This window comes from Centrocercus urophasianus, unplaced genomic scaffold, assembly GCF_019232065.1.
Source record: "Centrocercus urophasianus isolate 14NV4802_14NV808 unplaced genomic scaffold, USGS_Curo_1.0 seq_14, whole genome shotgun sequence".
In the NCBI taxonomy this organism is placed as follows: domain Eukaryota; kingdom Metazoa; phylum Chordata; class Aves; order Galliformes; family Phasianidae; genus Centrocercus; species Centrocercus urophasianus.
The window spans coordinates 36,419,484-36,442,280 of NW_024884586.1; the positions used below are offsets into that span (position 1 = coordinate 36,419,484).

The 22,797-nt window shown below is 33.5% G+C and overlaps 1 protein-coding gene across 4 annotated transcripts in view; it reads right to left on the minus strand.

Annotated features, from left to right (window-relative positions):
• Nucleotides 1-22,797, minus strand: part of EML5 (EMAP like 5) — a 90,276-nt gene that overhangs the window by 52,940 nt on the left and 14,539 nt on the right. For all 4 annotated transcript variants that reach the window (XM_042814137.1, XM_042814138.1, XM_042814139.1 and 1 more), the window contains exons 2-13: nt 20,495-20,654; nt 18,157-18,255; nt 17,573-17,641; nt 15,770-15,955; nt 9,920-10,055; nt 5,912-6,113; nt 4,637-4,774; nt 3,603-3,859; nt 2,852-3,064; nt 1,904-2,071; nt 526-632; nt 69-187 (exon numbers count right to left, since the gene is read on the minus strand). In XM_042814137.1, coding sequence (XP_042670071.1) covers nt 69-187; nt 526-632; nt 1,904-2,071; nt 2,852-3,064; nt 3,603-3,859; nt 4,637-4,774; nt 5,912-6,113; nt 9,920-10,055; nt 15,770-15,955; nt 17,573-17,641; nt 18,157-18,255; nt 20,495-20,654 — 1,854 coding nt within the window. The remainder of the gene's footprint in view (nt 1-68; nt 188-525; nt 633-1,903; nt 2,072-2,851; nt 3,065-3,602; nt 3,860-4,636; nt 4,775-5,911; nt 6,114-9,919; nt 10,056-15,769; nt 15,956-17,572; nt 17,642-18,156; nt 18,256-20,494; nt 20,655-22,797) is intronic.

The window sequence follows — 22,797 nt, forward strand, 5'->3', positions numbered from 1 at the left end:
TTAGTCTTTTGTTCCGAAACAGTTAATACATTCTGGTTGTATATTTTAAAGAAACCTATTTTTCATACCCATGAACAAAATGCAATCTTATACTGTTCCCTGGAGCTCTCTCTCGTCTCTTAGAAGCTGCACTTTTTCTTTTTTCTTTACATTGCTCTTTAAGTTGAGGTAGATCTTCTTTGTAAACCTTCAAGAAAGAGCACACTTATAAATCAAGAGATTCACACATAAATAGCATTTCTGAGAATTCAGCTACAATTATCACCAACAAAAATGTGGTAATGACACCAATGAAAAAATGTTTTCGTAACCATAGCTGGTACAGCTATAGTAGAAAGTAAATTGTTTCTAAATTACAACCAAAATTCTAATTAACATGCTAGAAATACATGTAATTTTTTTTTCTTGTCCAGTTACTACTGACTTCTCACTCTTCTCAGTTCTCAAATTTCAGGAGGTCCTGATAAAAGACCTTCATAAGTTCCAGGAAACATTCCAACTTCCATTAAAACTAAAAATCTTTACCTGTCTACGATATGTGATCTGTGTCTCTTGTTCAATTTCAGAGTCCAGCTCTGGAACATCAGACTGATCTGAATCTGATTCATCACTATTAGAATCAACCAGACTCTCTGTCAGCAAGAAAACAGTAATAGAAAATGAAATAAACTAGATGACAAATTAGGAAACATTTAGAATAGCTGCATAATGTTTCTGATTTGAAAAATCAATTTTTATATTAACTATTACACAAACTGCTATCATTTAACAGGATCGATTTTATTGATACAACAGAGACAAGCTAACTTGAAAGTATGGTAATTATCTGCATGTTTTTTTGGGATTGAACTACTTTTAATTCATTAGTATTATTTCATGAATGTTGATTTTCAGGAAAAAAAGGAAGAGAATGAAGTAACAAATATAAAGGAGAACAAGCATAAAGCAGTACTAGTACAATGACGTAATGAATGTAAGTCAGAACGGCTATTTTGCACACATGCTGTATTAATTTTCTACACTCATGAGTATATTGAGCATGTAGGAGAGACAAATGCATGAAGACTTGCAGAAAACTAGAACAATTAAATGGATCCAAATGGATAATAGGGTTAGACTAGCCATGAATGAAAGCAGCAATTCTTCAGTTAGATTAGGAAAATTTATTATGGATGAGAAGGAAATGGTAAAACTTTCAGTAATGAAAAAAGAACTGTCAACGTGATCCAGAGAAAAGCAATACTACTTTGTAAAGATAGTAGATAACAGTGTTTGGGAAACCACAAAAGCAACAACTATCAACAGCGTGGTAAAGCAGATATATGTTGCATGTACTGTTATATATACAGAACCAAGGTTCTGCATCCCGGAACAAGGAACCTCAATCACTCTTAAGAAAGAGGTGTTTTATCTTGGGTGCAATACCTAGTAAGACATCTGGGACATAGGAAAAAATGATGAAAATTAATTCATAGCATGAAGGATCAAAACATTAAAAAGCTTTCTGAAGTCTTCATCAATGAGATGAACTTTTTTTTTTATTTTCAAATATTAAACATATATAGAGACTTAAAAAAAAAAAAAATAAATAAATACTAACAATATTTTAATTATCACCTACACAATGCAAAAATTTAACAAAGTGACAAACTTTTAAATTTTCCTTTCCACAGGAAACAGCATGATAGTATTTTTATTTATTTATACAGTGCTGATAGACTGATCATACAGGACACATACTATATTAGGTAATGCTCTTCAGTACTTCAGACAGATGCAAATTTTACAGAATAATAATTTTATGCAGTCTAGAAATTCTGAATATCTGTTTCTTTATTGGCAACTAATAATTACACTCAGGCCTCCCTTTCTCCCCCCCATCATTATTTTATGCATTACTTACCTTGCGGTGCTATATGAAGGGAATCCTTCAACTTCCGATCAGGGACAAATTTCCACTGAAAGACAGAATGATCTGCTCCTCCAATGGAAACAACCCACTGGTGATCGTGTGACCATCTGACATTTGTCACATGAGCAGAATGACCAAGATACTTTTTAAACTTTGCTCCTAGAAAAACAATAAAAATATCTTTCAATACACGTGGAATGAATGTTTCAGAAGCATAATAGGAATATATATAAAGTAACTAATAAGATACCTCAATTACTAGTGATTAAGCTAATTAATACTGTAAACTGATAGCAGCAACTTTTTGCGCTGTCCTCAAATTTTGATTTCTTTAAAATGTTAAAAACAACAACAAAAACAACAACTTAGATTCTAGAATATAATGTTTCTAACAAGTTAAACATAGAGAGAATACACGTGATAGTCCTGTACAAGGACTAGAATACACTAGAATAGGCTTCCTACAGAAGTGGTTGATGCTTCATTCCTAGGTAATAGTCTCATTAATATGCTTTAACTGATTAGCCCTGAAATGTTCAAGCAGCTGGATTAGATGATCTTAGTATGTTTCTTCCAACCAAACTATTCCATTCTGAAACTACTTGAAGACTAAGGTGAAAATATTTAGATACATATCTCAAAAAGGGTGGACTGCATAATCTTGTGAAATTCTATTTAAAAAGAACCATTTAAAAAAATAAAAAACCACATAAAACTTTAGACAATCCTATTCAAAATGTACATAAAATCCTGGTACAACTACTATTGCAGTTGCCTATACACCATGCTTTCATTTATTTCTACTCTGAGCCCAAAATAAATTTTAAATATATATATATACTGGCCAGCTGTATAATTTTCAAAAATCCAGTCTTCTAAGACTTTTCTCTTGAATCACCAAAATTCATGAATATGCACTTATCAATTCAAAGGTACTACCTTTTCTCAGACATGGGTATCGAAAGAGCTTTACAATTCCATAATCATCAGCTGTAACCATAACTTGTCCAATAAAATTTGCATCCACTGAATTTATATCATTTATATCTGAATATTTAGGCCAGATTCCATTAACTTCAACACCAGAAACACAAGTCCATGATGCCCACTGAACCCCTTTTAATTCCTCCTTGTTTGTTACTTCCTTTCCATCTAAAAAAAAAAAAAAAAAAAAGTCATTTTTCAATATTTATGTAATTTAAATTAAAATATTATTCTGGAAAAAATACTTCTTACAGCACAAGCTCTTGTAAACTAAAGATCTAAAAAAACAGATGACATGTCTGAGACACAATATATTGATTTTTCATATATTTTAAAAACCTTCAATGCTAGCAAATATAATCCTTTTAATATTCAAGTTCAGTAATTAAAAAGTTGTTAAGGTACTGAAAAACTGAATTTGAATATATTTTCTTTTTGCAATAAAGCAGAACAAATATTTACTCTGGAGAAATAAAATAATTTTCAGTTCAGCATCTCTAACATGCAGCAGCAATAAAAACATGTAAACAACTGTCAGAAAATGCTATCCTCATCCAAATAAAGTCAGTATTTCCACAGACTTACTAAAGTTTCTTCACAATCCTGTCCTTTGAACAAGGATCCATTTTAAGTCATTTTTATAAAACTGCTATACATTCTTTCTGCAATTAGCAAAAAATATAAGAAAGGCAACTCAGAATCTTACTTGGCATCCTGTAAAAAAGTCTCTTCCCATTGCCATCATTAGTCTGTATATATTTACTGTCTGAAGACCAATCCATATGGGTGATGAAACTTAAAGATCCAATACATTCCCCAACTTTCTTGTATCTCTGAACAACACCATATATATCCACAGAGCTGTCATTGGAACCAACAGCTAGGAAGTTCCCATCTGGTGAATATTTCAGTTCATGAATAGCTTCTTTCCTGTCTTTGATATGAACAACCTCAGTCATATCTCTGTGGTATGAAAGAAAGCATGTCATAAGTATAAAAGAGCCTTATCATATTGTGAAGTTCTTAACCATAAAAAGAAAGAAAGGAAAAAAAAAAAGGAGGAAAAAAAGAAAAGAAAAAAAAAAGAAAAAAGGAGGGGGGAAAAAAAGGGAAAATAGGGGGAAAAAAAAAGGAAAAAGAAAAGGAAAAAAAACACATCAGTAAAATGATGAAGTGAACTATAACTATCATATGTACAAACACCACACTACTTTCAGGGCTGGGTAGGGCTTTATGACTAAAAAAGGAACACTGACACAGGAAGGTCCTGTACCAGGTTATTCACTTAGAGAAGAAAACTCCACTGACATATAAGCCACAGACCTCAGTTGCTCTTTAAAACTGCGGTATCACAGCAACAAGGCAAAGCACCATTGATTTGCCATGTGTGTTGTACTAGCAGAAGCATTCCAAAACAATCATGGAAGTAAAGGCAGTTTATTTCTTAATAATTCAAGAACAGTGAATAAAGCAAATATAAATAATATAAATAAATCACTTCCTAGAATGCTGCCATTCTTTAAAAAACCAGTGTACTTTTACAAATGTGTTATTACGGAAAGCCTCTCCCATGCTAGTGCAAATATTTAAATAATCCGAGCACTCTGTGGATCAGCAATTTAAAACAAATCTATGTGGTCTCCTGCACACAGTCGGTACTGTATCCACATACATACAAAAGTATTTAGATTGTTCTACTTGAAAGAGTTTATAATGTATCTATTAATTTTTGTATCTTACCTGACCCTAAGCACAGTGAAAGAGCCATCCTTCATTCCAAGAGCAAGATGGATTCCATCAGTACTAACTGCTGCACAGCGAATGGGTTCCTCCATATTGCACCGGGCAATCAGAGCATGGTCTATTAAACTCCAAATTCTAGAATAAAGCATTAATTACAAATACAAAAAATGGTTTGTAGCTTTGCCATAGGTAGCATGAAGCCTGCAATTTCAGCAGAAAACATGACATGGTTGTGTCCTATTTAGAAATAAATTTCCACAAGCAGTATCTAAGACAAAAGTGTCAGTTCTCCATACAGGAAAGAACGTTCTTACATTTAACTGTGAGAAAATATGTAATGAGAAAATGCAGGAGCAGGTATTTTTTGTATTTCTGAAAAATAAAAAAAATGACAACATATACTTTTAGATCACTGTGTGAAAATTCTACCCTTTCGTTTCTTACTTCAGCTAAAAATGCATAAGAATAATCGAAGAATTCAGATTAAACATACCCTTTCCTATTAGCAAACTATCATAACTTCCTACATTTGTCTAGATAATACTATAAATCTTGTTTTTTACAAAACACATGATATCTACCATTTACAAGATGCATCCAGCATTCTTGAGTGAAACTTTGGTTCAACTACAATTTTTCTTAACTATGTTACAATTATATATTTAGCAAAAAATGGCAACACATTTAATATCTGAGAAAGAAAAAAAAAAAGGCATTTATGACAAATAGTTGAGCTTTAAAGAAGCTCAAGAAATTTACTGAGTTTTCTCAGAAAACGGCTTCTGTTTTCCATGATGCACTATTGTTAACCATAAATTTCAACTGCAAGGGCTATTCTGAAATTTACGCCTTCTATTTCAGCAGTGGTGACAGCGATGTGAGAGACAAGCCACATTCCAGGCAGCCATGCAGAACCTGACATACAGGTTCTTGTTCATCACTGGCAAAAATGTGTAACTCATGTGGTGATTATGTTGAAAAACAGTGTTTTGCTGAGAATTTGCTGAGAATTAACAAACAGTGTTATTGTGTTCTTTGCATCGATTGTCATTTCCATGGAATTAAATAGGAGGCATTACTGTCAAAGTGACCTACGTATTTTATTATTAGAGGCCTGTAATTTTACACATAGCTTCACTGGTTTAGAAGCATTTCAGTGCCAGTTGATATCAGTACCAGTGATATTAAAATGCATACATTTCAATTACATGATCTACAAAATGAGTTGTTTGCATCAAACTATGTGTGAATGAAAATCAGACAAATAACAACCTGACTGATCGGTCATCACTTCCAGTCATTGCCAATGGTTTTGTAGGATGGACAGCCAAAGCCCACAGCTCTCCTTCACAATGCCCCTGCATTATCAGGAAAGGCTTATTACGCTCATGTACCACAATTTCAAAAATCTCACTGTCTTGTGTTCCAACAAGTATATGGTCTCCTCTCCAGCAAACACTTCTTACAGACAGACCTACAGAAGGAACAGATTGTTACTGAGAGGAACAATCTTAGAATTTGCGAAACAAAGATAGCATAACATGACAAAACATGGAAAAACATAAAAGCATGAACATGTCAAGAAGTATCCATACACCCCTGTTTTCCCATTTACTCCCTTTATCTATTTCACATCACATACTGCTGTCCTTGGAACATTAAATTTTCAACACTGGAATTTTAAAAATTCTAAAATCAAATGTGACCCTTACTTCAGTAAAGCAAAGAACATTCTTTCATAGCAAGATCTCTGACTGAGGAAAGAAATACTGACCTGAAGGGGCAAATTTAATGCCCTTCAACTTCAAAACAGGTAACAGAAAATGTAAATTATAACTTCTGATGATACCATGAACTCATAAGACTAGCTGAACAAATCTCAATTATGTAAGTGACAAAAGCATCAGTGCAACGTATTGACCAGGTATAAGACAAACAAAGAATTCAATACTTTCCAGCTCGTTTCTAAGATGCTACTCCTAAGGCAAACCCTTGTAACTCGTATCTTTGTAACAATATCTGTTTTTTTTTTTTTCCTTTCCTCCTTCAAAGAAAAGAAGTAGGACTCACTGAAACAATATACGAAAAAGTTGAAAAGAGTTTATGATGGAATTTAACAAGGATTTCTGAACAACTGAATTACTTTCCAGGTTTACAGAGGAGCTGAACACTCACAAGTTATATTTGTTTATAGATAAGATTGTGATAAACAAAATTAAAGTTAGGAGAGTTATACATGGAGAACCCACTCTTAACAAAATTTATGAATATGCACCTTTAAAAAAAAACTCAAATTATTACAGACTGATAGCACAAGTCAATTTTGCCAGTTTCAGATCTAGAAAACAAGATGATAGAAATGCCTGGCACAATTCTCTCTGCCAAAACACTGACTATAGTGAAGGGCAGGTCAAGAATGATCTGTGAAAAAGTACTCTGGGTTAATATGTGAGGCAAAATTATATCCATCAAGCAAGAAAAAATGAATATTGTATGAGCTGATGTGCTTCTGAAAAATATTTTTAACTGTGCAGAGTGAAAAGAAGAATCTTATGTTTTTAAAATTACATAGGAAAAAATTGCAAGGCTCAGAAAGAGTGAATGTGTGGATCAGCAGGCCAGTGGTGCATCTTCATCTATGTTTTTTCATTTTTAACAAAACAAGCTTTCAAAGCAAGGCCTACCTATATGCTTTGCATCTAAAGAGAACCTTTAAACGTACACTAAATGTATAAGAAATAGGATGGAAAAGTGCCTGGAGTACACTCAATGCACTTTGACTGCTACAGAATATTCAGTCCACTAGATATGACTAGAGCTAAAGCCCTTCAAAAATTCCTCAAAACAAATATATATAATGTTTATAAAACTCTCTGCATTATCTGCTTTACAGATTCATTCCTATGGTGCACTGGTGAATATACTCGGCTATTTATCTATAATCTAGGTATTCTATATTTTTCACAATACTGACTACTGTAATTAAAAATAAAAATCAAGAAAGAAATAACTGGAATCTCTGATGAACAGTGATGAAGAAATCTGTTTTAGTAAGCTGGAACTTCTTGCGGTGGAGGGAGATATTTTGAAAAACTATTTGGAGATCTATCTAGAATCATTAATATGTTTTGCAAACCCTTCGACGAGATGCAGAACTTGAGACTGCTTTCACAGACAAGATTACCAATAGATAAAGCGGGACCAACAGAAAATGCAGTTAAGAGAACAAGAAGAATGAAAGGCCATAAAGGTTATCCTGAAAAAGATATAAATAAAGAAATCACAGATGTAGAAGTCTAAAGGGAAACGATTATGGAAAATGGAATCATGAAAGATATAATTTAAAAACAAGTTAGTTGCATAATGGCACTGGATGAGTAAGAAAAATGAAGATGGAGTACTTAGAACTGATGAATCTAAAGAGTTCACGCCAAAAGCAAGAGAGATGATCTGGAATAGAGAACCATAGAATAGGTTTGAAAGAATGAAACAGAATGAACTGTAGCATTTAACTACATGCAGCAGCAGCCTCTAATTAAGCTTAAAAGCCAAAATTTCTAATGTATGTAAGAACAGGTCTCTTTCTCCTGCTCCAGTCATGTTTTTCCCAAATCTGGACTGATGTTTTAGTACAACAGCCAATCACAAATAATAGCTTTGGGATAATTTCCTTAGCAAATACGAAGTTACTGATATGTTCTATAGTTCTTCAAATTAAGGAATCTTTACAAGTGCAAAGGTTCATGAGCTTACCACCATTACTCTTGTTGTTAAAACAAACAGATATTTAATATTTGTTATAGACCTAAGGAGGCCACAGTTACATACAACAGTATAAGAAAGAGAAAGTATCTACAAATAAATGTTTTGAAGGGAAAATTAAGATTACCAACAGCAGAAATGCATCTGTGTTAGTGTAACTTGGATATAAGACACAACAGAAGAAAGCCTTCTTTTCAGAATTCATTCAATAATGTACAAATTCACTTAGGAGACACTCGGACTTACTAACTTTATCAGTGAATTAATTTAGCGTTTCTAGAGTACAGAAATGCACATGAATGCAAACACATCAAATGTATTAATGAACCAAACATATTATAAACTAGATTAATCTCTTTAATTCAGATTTAATGGTTTTAATTCAATTAATTTTAATTCAATTTAATTTACCTCTATCTAGAAATATATTAATTTGAAATATTAATTAGAAACTTAATACATAACCATTATTTTTATAAACAAGAAATTCTGTTCTGTTTTTCAAGGTAAGTCTGTCAGACAAGACAGAAACTGCAATGACTATCCAAAACAGTCAGTTAAGCACTTATTTTAGAAAAAATAAATTAATCTCCTTATGAAGCAAGAGGGTATAAACATGAACACATTTATCTCTTGATTTGAGACTGAAGCAATTATTTCTCTTCAATTGTCTCAGTCATGACAAAGTCACAGTACCCCAGGGCATTTCAAATCAAATGTACTTCATCTTTCTGGAAAAATATCACAGTCTTGGTGGGAATGTCAAATAAATTACAGAATACAAATATTTAACTCTGCTTGTAATCAGTTATTTATGGACAGTGATGTATCTAATTGTCAAGACACGTTCTACCACATCATCAAATTCTCCACAAGGTGATAGAAAAGAGCAAGGTTACGGGGGAAAACAAAAAAACCCACGTCTATGAAAGCAGTAATACATGAGATATTAGTGCTCCGGTGCAAGTTTATCTTATATTGCTGCTTACTAAAGCACCAATACCTAGAACAATGACAATACAGACCATAGCCTGCTTGACCTAAAATTTTATTATGATATAGGTATACGTAAGCATCGTTCTAAATACCACAAAATTCTATCTGAATAGTTTTTCTGAAAACATGGATAACTACAAAAGAGAATTTCTTCACTCTGATGTTTTTCATTGCAGTGTCTCTTCTAAATTCTCTTACTGCTTTACTCTTCATTGTTAAAAACAGCTCTGCATCAGAAAGGACATGCACTGTATCCGTTTATCAACAGCTTCATAGTATATAGTCATAGACAAACTCCTGTCCAAAACTTCCTAGTATATAGCACATTGCACAGCACCTTTGATGGGCTACATATTCTTTTTTTTACAGGCATCGTGAAAACAAAACATTTCTCATCTTGCCAACAATACATAATAACATCCATGAGTCTGCTCCTAATTTACTTAAACAAACTTTTTCTTTTACAAAACAATGTAAAATTTCCAATCTATGATATGTTGATAGTGACAAACTTCTTTTTACCTTTATATCCCTGGTCTGTTTCCCTGAGATCAATCACAGTAATTGGTTTAAAATTTAAATCCCACAAGCGAACGCAGCCATCTCTGCCACCAGTAGCAAAGCCCTCTTCACACGCGTTCATGCTGAAAATTCCTGCCTAAAGAGAGAAGAAAATTATTTTTTAATAATACATACAGATGAGAGAGATCATCATGGAGACTGGAACCCTCTCCTATTACACTCTTTCACAGTTGTTGAAAATTGTACAAAAATACACAATTAATAAAAGTTTTAGACACGAAAAAGAAAATTAAGAGCTTAATTCTTAAAAGAATTCTTCCAAATTCTTGGAAGTTGTGAAGGAACTAGAAAGAACTTAGATTCTGATTTTTGAAAACTTAACTAACCAATTTTTGCTTGTTTCTATTCAAGGTACATAAGAAATATTCAAAATTACATTAACTCATTTGAGGGCTTAACAGATATTTATGTACTGTCAGAAACTGAGATGCTTTGTAAAATGAGAGCTTAAACTTAGGAGAAATTTAATGCTTTAGTTCTGTACATACAGAATTCAACTAAACTAAAGCAGTTCAAGCCTAAGATAGGTTTGCAAGCCCCCAACTTTTTTTTTTGTCATAAATCAAATAATTAAATACACTTGTACAAAATTCAGTAGAAGGATTTCCACCAATCTCCTTTAGGCTTCGTTCTGGGCCTTTGTTGCTATTAGTTACTTCTAATGTAGGCAAACATATGTCTGGGATTTATTATTTATTTTTACACATTTTTAGACATGGAAGATTGATTCCTAATCTTAAGTTTAGAATGCAAATACAATAAAAACTGTGATAATTTCCAGGTACTCATGACTATTCTTTGCTACCAAGCTGTGTTTTATTCTCCAATCATATCTAAAGAAAATACCTGAATGCACTGTAATGAAATATGGAATCTGTTTGTTCCTTTGGTGTTGAGTAACAAGGATTTAATTGTTTCAAGAGTTGAGAAACATAAAAAATAAAAAACTTTCTCAGCTTTCACAAGATGAGTATTGTTTGCTAAAGTTTAAAACAACAATCAAGACTGAAAACTAGGGTGACAGAAGTCCATTTTTTTGACATGTAACGTCCATCCTCAGAATACTGACTTTTAAGGGAATCCACATTTTCAGAAGTAATATGTGCCTAAAAAGACATATAGTACAATTTTTAAGTCATAAGCAGATTAGAAGGCTAACTCCCATATCTCTAATGTTCTGCAAATCCTCTTTCTGTTTCTTTGGGAGCCTAAAGATTTTACAAAATCAACTCCTACTCCATTTATTTCTGTATGTGACTGTTTGTTTTACTGCATTAACCTTTTAGCATTATTGAGTAAACATAAGGCTGAAGGAATTCTGGCCTTTTTTTTAAACCATATGATGAAAGTTGCTGAAGTTTTTGCATATTTAAATAGTTTAGAGCTCTTTTTGGAATGCAATCTTGATAATAGAATTATTCTCTTTTCTCTAATTAACTCCTTCAAAAATCCATAGTTTAATTAGTCCATACTGAAAAACAAGAATCAGACACTTGGCAATGTGGGAAGCAGGCTGAATGTTCTGAAGATAAAATCTAGTGGATCCAGGATTAATCTGTTTTCTGTTTCATAGAATATCCTTATCTTGAGAAGGACATACTGGTTGTCAAGGAGATTTGGCAGATGTGCTCAATCAATCTCTTGCAATGCAACAGGACATCCTCATTTCAGTGTAAGTGCCACTGGGATAAGAGATGAAAACAACAACAAAAGTCCATTATGGGGACTCTAAGTATCTGATGGAGGAAGCTGAGCTTAGCTACTCTTCATTTAATTTTTAGGCCCACATTTAAGTGGGAAAAGATAGATTATTCTCAGAGCTTGGCCAGTCATTGTGCTTTCACTAAATCTTTCCTTTTAGGAAAAGTAAAGTTTGCTAATTCAAAGCATCTTTGAAGTCTTCAAGATTCTCTCAATTCTTCAGTTTGTAATTGTTATGAACATAATTTAGTTCTTGATCCCTCAATCTGTAGTTGTTATGAACATAATTTAGTTTTTGATGGTCAGTGGTCTTTCATCAGTAATGAGAGGCAAACTGACTTTGTTTGTTCCAAGTGAATAATACGAGCAAGAAACACTGATTCTGCTCCTGACTCAAAACAAAATATGTAGATCAAATTATCCCATCTTAAAAGCTAGTAAATTTGCCATACGGATCATCTTTTTCTGCTATGGATTTTTCATTATGCTTCTTAATGAATGGGAAAATTTTGGAAAGAACTCAAATTAATCAGCAGTTCTCTCAAAATGCAAAATATTTCCTATTGTTTCAGCGTAACCAGCTGGTATCACATCTGTGTTCCCTTAAACTGGGAAAGAGAATTAAATGAGAGCAAATAAAGAAATCCCCAGACAGACCAGAACTTGAAAAAACAGAGAAGTACAAGAATTTAACAAAGATGGCCTATACTGTATATTTTCCTAGTGCTTCTATCCATGAAATTTAAAATAGTGAAGTAGCCTCTTGTTGCTTGGTACTTCTGGACCTGTCTCATCTCCTGTGGACAGAAATCAATTGCTAATTTGTCCAAATGCAGTCTACTAGTAAAACTAGTGCAGTGAATTTTCTAACTATGCAATTCCTGAAACATGTGACTGTAGCTAGCTGTAATTAGGACCAAGCATTCACATGGAAAACAGGCAATTAGAACAAGCAATCACATGGAAACTTCAAGTATGCTCAGAAAGCAATTTACTTCTTCTGAACAATATGGAGAACAGAAAAATTTTGCCAGTATGGTAAACAATCCAGCACTTTCTTTTTAATCCCAAATGTAGTTCAGGATACATATGCTAACATATAAAGCAATGTCTATAATGGGCATTTACTCTAAGACTTTCCCATGTATGCAGCGCAGTAAATGGTTGTATTGTAAATATTTAAAGTTGATGTCAATATGTTGTAAGTGGAGAGCAACTATTCTGAAATGTAATCTTCTTATGTCACAGATTACCCATAAAATAGTTCAAAAACGGGCATATTACTATTAAAAATAAAATGAATTGTATATATGCCTTTCATGGCCTATAAGTGGACTATAGCCTTCAACAAGGCTAAACAATAGGGAAAAACTTCTGCATGACTTAATGTGTTGGTAAATGATACTGGCTTAAAACCATTCATTTAAGTTCATTATATTGTTTCCATCTATATTTAATTAGCGTTCAACCAACTGACATAGGCGTGCAATAGTTCTAACAGGGTGCCTGTTATTTAACCTCAAGTCTGTTATTTAACCTCAGTTTCTGACATCAATCCACACAACTTTAATGTGTACCTCTGAAAGACTATCTCAAAATAAATTATTCAGCTGCTGAGAAAGCATCTTATGTACATTTGCAATTCAAGGCAAAACATAGCATATAACAATCTTTAAAGCATTCAGTGTTTTTAAACAAGCATATTTTCTTTTAATGCATGAGTAAAACCTTGTGTCTGTTTCAGGTACTTAATAATCACAGGCTACTTTGAATTTAGAACCTGTAAAGTGAATAAAATAAATAGCAAATTCTATAGTCTGTTGTTTGCACTGGCACAGCCATGTAACTTTGGATAAAAGATTATTTTTTTAAACAGTATACATGGTTAACATTCCAGAATCAGACGCACTGCATGCCTGTAACACCACAACAGTGCCAATAAATTTTCATTTATTTTCATGCCGCCTTGCTTCCTTTCTCCTTTTCGAGACTTTCTCCATTGGTTTTATTATTAATAAGTGATTGGCAAAACTATAGTTCCACAAATTCCCACTGTGATCCAATGTTTCCTAAACATACATTCTACGCCTGTACTCTTCCCCTCTGCTCATTTTCATCTTTTCCTACCTTCCACTCCTACTTCTATGTTCAGTGAACTCTGCAGTCCTTTTCCAACAAATTTTCCAGTCATCCAAACATGCTATTTGGTTTAACCTTTTTGATTCCTCATCAAACTCAGATAGGAATCTGCCAGAAACTCTTCTTTCCTCTGTCTATAGTTCTTAGTAATGCTGTAACACAAAATGGATAATCTGGCTTAGGAGTGAACTCAATTTTGCTTGCTAGTGCTAAAGTTGTTCTTTATTTCCTCTGTTGCCTATACTAAAACACACTGAACAGCTGTTCAAATAACTTTTGAACTAAGCTAAATGTAACAAAAGCAGTCAAACTTTGAGAAATACTTGTTTGCTATATTAATACAGACCACTGCCAGCCAGATGCACAGCGTCTCCACATCACTAATGTGCTTTAGAAATTCTTCTGTATTCTTCTGTAGCTGAGATACCTACCCTTTTTCTTGTAACACAGAATACATGGTATTCAAGTAAATAATGACACTTTCTTTGAATAAATTTTCAGTCTAATTCAAGCCCAGTGAGAAGTAATGATAAGGCATGATAAACAGGCATGCAGGGATGACAATTCCAACACTAGCACTCTGAATGCAAATTTATACTGATTCCTTACTATGCTCAAACTGTGCTTTTAACAATATACACCCACAACAAATGATACCATTTACACATGCATTCTCTTCTAATAGAATGGACAAGTAGGACATGACTTATAAAATCAAGTACAAAATAACTGTATATAATGATTATAGTTTAGTATGACTGAAGAAGCACTCTTATTCCAAGCTTTTATATTTTGCACTTACTATAATCTGACAATCTTATCCTTTTAACTAATATTTTATTGAAAAATAACATTTCATTTTGTTGGAAAGTAAATTTCTGGAAAATATTTTTTTCTTGTATTGGTGTGATTTTTAGTGACTGTAATATCCTGTAAAAACGAATTCCAAAACCACAGACGAGTGAACCTACTTAATTTTCAGTATGGCAAACTACAACTCCAATGAGCCTAAAGGACACAGCCAAAAATAGAAAGTTAGATAAGACCTACTCCAAGGTCACTTGAGCTCAGTCCACTGACTCTAATGAAGATAAAGAGAACAGCATTTCAAATTTGATCTTGTGTTCAACAAAAAATGGATGCGGTGTAACAGAGCAACAAGCTCTAACAATCCTGTATTCATCAGTTGGGTCATTACATGTTTCCCACACTTAAATTCGTCATAATTACACTTTTATTCATAAACACATAAACCATCATATTATACAGCTGTCTGACTAAGTAGTCCAATCTCTCCTATAAGTTAGTTCAACAAGGTGCAACCCATTCCCTACGGTACATTTCTCAGCCATCAGTGAACACATTATCAACTCATTATTAATTGACAGCAACCTCTCTCACATATATAACATTCACCATTTTTGTCCCCTCTATTCTACCTAACCAAATTATAAAGAATGATTTTAATACTTCAATTGCACGATAAGCATATGTGCCAACAAACTAGGTAAGCATACAGGCTTATGCAGTCCATACAATCAATGGACTCTAGAGAGCTACCAGATAATTAGCCAGTAGGACTCAATTCACAGAATGACAGCACAGCTAACGTTGGACAGAAACTCTGGAGACCACCTAGCCGTGCTCAAAGGAGAGTTAGCTAACAGCAAATGCCCAGGGCTTTGTCCAGTTGTGTTTAAATTATCTCCAAGGGAGAGAGATGCATATGGAGAATCCACAACCTCTCTGGGTACTTGTTTTTTTTTTTCAATGCCCACTGCCTTACCACAGGAGTGTAGGCTATCTGGACTTGGATAAATCAGACATCCACAAAAAATTAGATTATTCATTATCAGCCTTTATCACTGGAATTGTTTAAGAACACTGCCCTTTTCGGCTCTCTGGAAATCTATTTAGCATTTTAAGTTAATTTAGAAGAGATATACTTACAGCATGTGCTCCCTGTATTGTTCTTACAAGGTTGATTCCTTTCCATACATAAATATCACCATTCAATGCACCGGAATACGTCACTTCATCTCTTGCGCAAGCTAGGCACAATATAGTTTGAAGATCACCAGTTTTGCCAAAAACACCACGTTTTGGTGTCAGTGAATTGCCACACAAGCTCCAGAACTGTAAGACAAAGCCATTCAGAGAGACAGATGTTTGCTAATCTCCTATACTTCAACATGTTCATTTGAGAGAGAAGTACTTTACCTCCTCATTACATACATTTGCCTGTGTACTTTTCCTACTTTTCACTGCTTAACTTTAACCAAAGCAAACAGGGTCAATGCTTATGTTGTTGTCTTAGATGTAACTGCACAAATTAAATAAATAGGAAGGTAACATATTAAAAAAAATTCCTTAATAATTCCTTAGTAATTCCTTAGTAGCAATTTATTTGAAATTGTCTATTTAACTTGATTTTGTGAGGTGATGATGGAATAATGAAGATGAAGAATAAATAATTACAGATATAAAAAAATAACACGAAGAAGGAACAATTTAAGAAAAACAGACATCATCAGTAAAAATCTCTTTCCTGATCCAAATGCCTCTAAATCATTAGGGCTCAGATTTTTATTTAAAGAAGTACTATCAATTATTTTCAAAATACACCTCTCCCTCCCACCTGCAAAAAAGAGCTTTTCTTATCTAAATGGATGGATTTTGACATGACAAAGCCCCTTTAAATATACTAACTCTCAGCTGGCAAATACTAGCTTACTATCATCATAGTGTTGCTTTTAGATCTTGAAACAGAAAAAAAGTAATTATTAATTCAGTTCATGGAGACTTGATTGATTTAATAAACACTATGCTCAAAGGCATATGCAATCTAGCCAACCATTAATATATATTAATCTCAATTTCATGGTATAAAAATAAGAAAATCAACATTATTTTTGTTCTCACCATAGGAACCTACAGTTAAGAGCAATGCAGAACTTTGAAGCTGCCATCTACTGCTGTTATGTGGTAACACAGTCATCAGTGCATGCTATAAGAGACTGACTTTCTTTAGGAAATGTATCTGATGACAGTCAAGCATTCATAATCTTACTGACACAAGTATGGAAAAGAAGCTTTTTTCCTGCATGACAATTGGAACACACATCAAATAAAGTAAGAGAGTTTCTATGAAATACTCTGCTTGAAAAATATACAGAACGCCAATTTACAAATCCTGTTAACAGGCAAAGAGCATTGAAAACAACAAAAGTAGCAACAGCTACTTTTACAGAGAAAAAAGAATAAAAAGAAAGATAAAGAACTTTTCCTCTCTCTTTCCACTGTATTTTCACATTTTCTGAAAGTCTGAGAAATGACTGTTAAACATGTTTCAGCTCTGCAGTGTAACAATTCATTAATTGTTTAAATCGGAAATTTGAGTACCTGGACTCACTGTACGCATGTGTTCTTTGCCTTACACTGCTTGGGATTTCAAACAGTATTTTAGAGGACCTAAATTCTAAATTACAACACAATCATCACATAATGACAAATCTTATACTCTACTTTTATCTTTTATTCTACTTTTTTGTCTGCCTGACCATGAAGTCTTTTGAGCAGGAATGGTCAGTTTTCCACTGTATATTTTGTAAAATGTCTAGTGTAGTCATGTGCGATACATGATAGCAATCCCTGAGCAGTAGATTCCTCTTAGATATATACTGCTGTTAGATTCCATTTTTGCCTTATTTTACAAAGTGTAAGTATTTCATGAAGTAAGATTCATTTCATTACCTTGATGTGTTTTACACCACAGCTGACGAGTTTGTTTGGCTGGTACAAATCCCAAGAAATATCAAATATCTGCGTTAAAAATAAAAATAATAAAGCAGCAGACCACAAGAATGTCAGCAGAGATGGTCTTTTTAGCACAGGACAGTGAAAACAGTAAAAACCTTGTACCAAATCAACAGATAATCTAAAAAGCTTTAAATAGAATGACTTCTTCATCTCTTCATTCAACACTGAGGTTGCATGTTTTTTCTATTTTCTATTTCCTCCCCCATGAAAAGAAACAACAAAAAGATTAATTTATGAAAATCTAAGAGACTAGAAAAATCTAAGAGATTACCTTCAGTTTGACTTTTCATATTGGGATTTGTGTCTAAAAAGTGCCTTACTTTCGCACTTCCCATGCACGCTCACAGTCTCAACAAAGTATTCACAAAATAAATAAGCTACATATTTTATTTACATTTATTTGTTATACACAGAATAACGGTTGGAAAAGACCTCTGAGATAATCTAGTCCAACATCTTAATCCAAATCCAAACTTCATGTAATTTCATTGACACTCAAATTATTGAGCTGTACTTACTCTGTCTGTATGACCAGGAGCCATTGATAACAATTTTCCTTTTCTCCAGTCCCAAACACAAACTGTGTTTTTTGAATCCAAACCAACTGAGACCAACCGCTAAAAGTAACCAAAATAAATAAATAAAGATAACTCAGTGCATTAATTAAGGCTAGAGTCACCACTAAGTTGAATAAGAAACAATATCTTCACTTTGATACAGAAAAAAATTAAAGATATACCATCTCATTCAAAAGCTTTGTCTGATCAGTTACTTTTCCAAGAAATTATAGAAAAATAAAAGCTTAAGAACTACACCTTGCAGCCTGGATCATCTTCAGCTCTAAGAACACTTTGCACAGATCTCTTGACACACATCACTGACCATATTAGTTTACAGCCCAATTCTACTACACTTGTTAGTCAAGTTACTTTTTTCTCTAAAATCTTTGAGAGTTTGCAACAGTACTGAAGACGAGACAAAATGAACCTTGGTGATTCCGGTTATTGTTTTCATTTTTAAAGGAAGTGAAATCTTTTTCTTCAGTTTATTCAGGTACTGTGACATCTTGATAAAAAGATAAAATCTTAGCAAATCTTCTGGACAAGTTTTTCTCAAGCAAATACTTACACTCAAAAGAAATTTAATTTCAATTTTTTTATGCAGATCATAAAATTGAGTTTGTAACAAGCAAAAACAAACAACAAAGGTAAGAAAAATTTTTACAAAAACAGAAAGCTATTTCCAATAACATTATTTCTTTAGTATCAGTAAGGCTCCAAAATCATGGGAATAAAAAGAAAGAAAAGAAAACGTTAAATACAAGTGATCTTCAAGCTTCTTAGTTATTAATGCAAACTTCAATTTTTCAGATACTCTGAAGTCCATCTTTTCAATTCTATCTTTAAAAATGTTTTTGAAAGGAACATCAGTTTCAGTTCCAGCTATCCTTCTATAAAGGTCAATTCCAACCCAACTGCACAAGAAGTATGAAAGTAAACTAGCTCTGTAACTGATATTCATCAATCCCCTGCAAAATCTGATGATTGTCTTACATTGGCTGATAGTTTTATTTTTCAAAAAGAGTGATCAAATGATGCTTCCAGTTCTAGAAAATCTTGCTACCAGCCAGTACTCCTCCACAATGGAGAGCACAGATGAGAATCAAAATACTTGTGATCTTGCAGAAGAATTTATTGTAGAGAAAACTGAACTTATCTCTACACTACAGAAATTGAAGAGCAACCATGGTTTTAACTGAGACAGTTGCATCAGTGTTAGACAGCTAATGAAGAATGCCTTCCTAAGATATCCAGACAAGATGGAGTGGAGTGTCTACGCTGTCCAACAAAAGTATAAAAACTAGACAACTTCTGTCCATCTACTCATTTTTGGCAACTGGTGATGTCCACTATTGTGACAGTGAGCATTTAAGACTGGTAACAGGAATCATGTTTTAAATGTGATTCATCAGTATATTACAATTGCTACAAATGCTTATGTTGTGATTTCAGTACCTTTCTGTGTATCATTCCACTAAATCAAAATATCATACAGGGTCCAATATATAAAATAATTAAACTTGCTATCAACAGTAAATGCTACTTGTGAGGAGTATCTAGAAGAACCTCATCACAGAGAACTGCTCTCTGACAATTCTAGATTTAAAAGGACAGTTAAGATGTAAACAAACTTATTTTTCATACGGAAATGTTTCCAAAGGGAGACAATTCTGGAGATGCAGATCTCAAAAAGAGCTCTAACCAGCTTCCAAATGCCAGGAAAAAGGTGATCATATGGAAACACTGAGAAAAGCAGACAGTCTAAATTCTGACAATTTATGGCTTTAAACATAAAAATCGGTGTTCAGTGCACCCAGAGCAGATCACAGATCTACATTCAAATTTCCCCTATGTACATAGGGAATACATGATTGCATTCTAAGAAAGGGTTAGGGAACATCAACAAAACAATCTAGTACTAAACTTTTTATCTCAAATTATTAACAATGCTCAAGTTAGAAAGTGACAACTTCACACTGACAAGAATAACAAAGAGAAAAGACATCAATGTCAACCAGAAACGTTGTAGAAAGACACTGATCTAGAAAGCTGTAAATAGTGAGAAATAAAAAGGATAAAACCTGTAGATCACTCTGAAAAAAACTCAAAGCCTCCCTATAATAATTTCAATATGTTTTTATAGAAAAAAAAATTACAACTAGGTTTCCCTCTATGTTCAGTAGAGCACCACCTGTTGTCATCTTAATAAGGATAGGCACTGGTCTCTCCAACAACAAAAGAGCTCTCATAGATGCAGTTTCTTAGAGTGTTTGGAAAAAAAACAAAAATTACATACCTGACCATCTAAATCAAAAGCCAAGCAAGCTATACCATGCGTGTGAACGTCCTTCAGAACAGATACAGTTTGCACAGTGTACGAGTCCCATACGCAGATATATGGTTCCTTTCCAACTTGACCTGTTGCCACCAACACACGTTCAGGATGCAAAGCAAGGCTGCCAATAAAAAAAAATAAAAAATATTTCTGCATAAAATTTCTACATTTGCCTAGTTGGTTGCATTAATATTTTTCCATAAAAATGATTTCACAATATTTTTCCATTAGTAATAATAGATACTAAATAATTTTGTTCCAGATGCCACAATTTATTAGTTAATTTATCGGACTTTATTAAAGTCCATGGCACCACCTTTTTCAATTTGATCCTTCAAGGATTTCTCCAATTAAACTAATTGCAGAAGTTACTAATCTTCTGCTCTAAAATTTTCATGTTATTAAATTCAGTCAGATTTTCATATACAAAAAGTACCTCTTTTCCCTTTCACCACCTTTCTTAATAATTGAAAACACAAAGGAAAAGACAAAAAAGTTAGCATTACTCTGTCAACACATCTATCATCAATGGAGAAATATGCATACCTAGAACTATTCAATTCTGCATACTCTTCGATTTTTTTATTTTTATTTTTTTAACAGGAGAAGATTGAATAGAATTCTTAAGATATTTCTCAAATGATTGTACACCAAAGTCAAATCTGAAACTAGATGTTATGACCAGAATAAACTTCAGGTGACTAAACTGAAACAGAACAGTCGGGAATAGCTCATTTTGAATAACTGTTAACTTTTCATATTGCCAACAGTGCAGAGAATTTGTTTAAAGTTCAGAATCTTCCAAAGTCTACACAGCATCCTCATAACTGTGTTGTCAAATGAGGGATCATGAAAGCATGATAGTCAGCAAGATTGTTTTGCGTTTTGCTTATGAAAGCAGGCTGCAGGGGAGGATGTGACATCTGTTGATTTATATTTCATTTTTTAAAAGTAAGAACATACTTCAATAGAAAATCATCTGCACTACTAGATGAGATTCTACACAGTCTAGACAGAGCAGGCCAAAGTGAGCTGAAAAATATCCTACATTAGTCAGGAAGATATACTGTCAAAAGTCAGCTATTTAAATTGGTTAAAAATATTTCCTCCCCCTACTGACTAATCAGAGAACATTTCTTGGAGAACACTAGAGAGAATCACTCAAAACATATGTTTTTATTTTCTCAAAATTACATGTAAAAGAGAAAGGTTAAGCACATTGCTCAAGTAAGTATGATCTTACATCTGAACTTTTATTTTGGTAAATGAAGTTCAAAGGGTGGAGGCAAGGGAAGCCTATATATGTATCAGAAATAGCCAGGATAGAGTTTATAAGGAAATGATCAGAAGGCTGAATTCTGAAGACATGTACATTTCCTGTGCATAAACAGACCAAGAGACAACAGTGTTAGAAGCCTCTTAATATTCATGAAGTCACTCTGCCCCACGCACTATTCTTTTGTATTTTTTTCTATTTTAATATTGCATTCTGGATAGTTGCCACTGCTCAAAAAATTCCACAAGCACAACACTAAGAGACAGGAACCCTTCAATCTTCAGAGTTCCCACAAAAGGTGGAAAGACTGTAGACTCTGAAACATTTCTTCCTACTAGCTATTCTGCATTATCCTCAGTACTAGGATCAGGGAACCAACATTTCTCAATTTGCTTCTCTTCTACTACACAGCTACTCCTCTTTGCTTCCTTCTTTATTTGATAAAGTAACTTCATAATTAAAAAGCAATGCAGAAAGGAACGGGCAAGCAAAACTTATCACATTTCACTTCAGTTCTGCCACCTAATCCTGATCAACACCTGCACAACTCCCAGAACACACTCAGGCAGATGGTGCATATGTGGGGAAATAGAAAGAGCATCTGGAGGGCGAGAAAATGTTGCATATGAAATGATCTAATTTTTCCAAAGACACCATGAAGAGGGCGAGAATAAGACCAGATGGACAATAAAGAAATTTGAGAGGGGATAGAAGTGAAGACTAAGTAAGAAAAAAAAGAGATAAACTAAGAGAATAAAAATACAGTAGTCTTATGACTGATTCATGAAACCTGACGTCAGGACTTTTCAACCCTATACTTAGCACTGCTATTAACACATCATGCAAGTGAATCACTGAAACACAAATACTAGAAGGGATGATCAGACTGGGGTCCCCATTCCACAACTGCAATTTTGATAGAACCTCTTTGTTCAAAAAACACTCAAGAGTCGCTCTGAGTACAGACACACAAACAGCCCTATGTAGA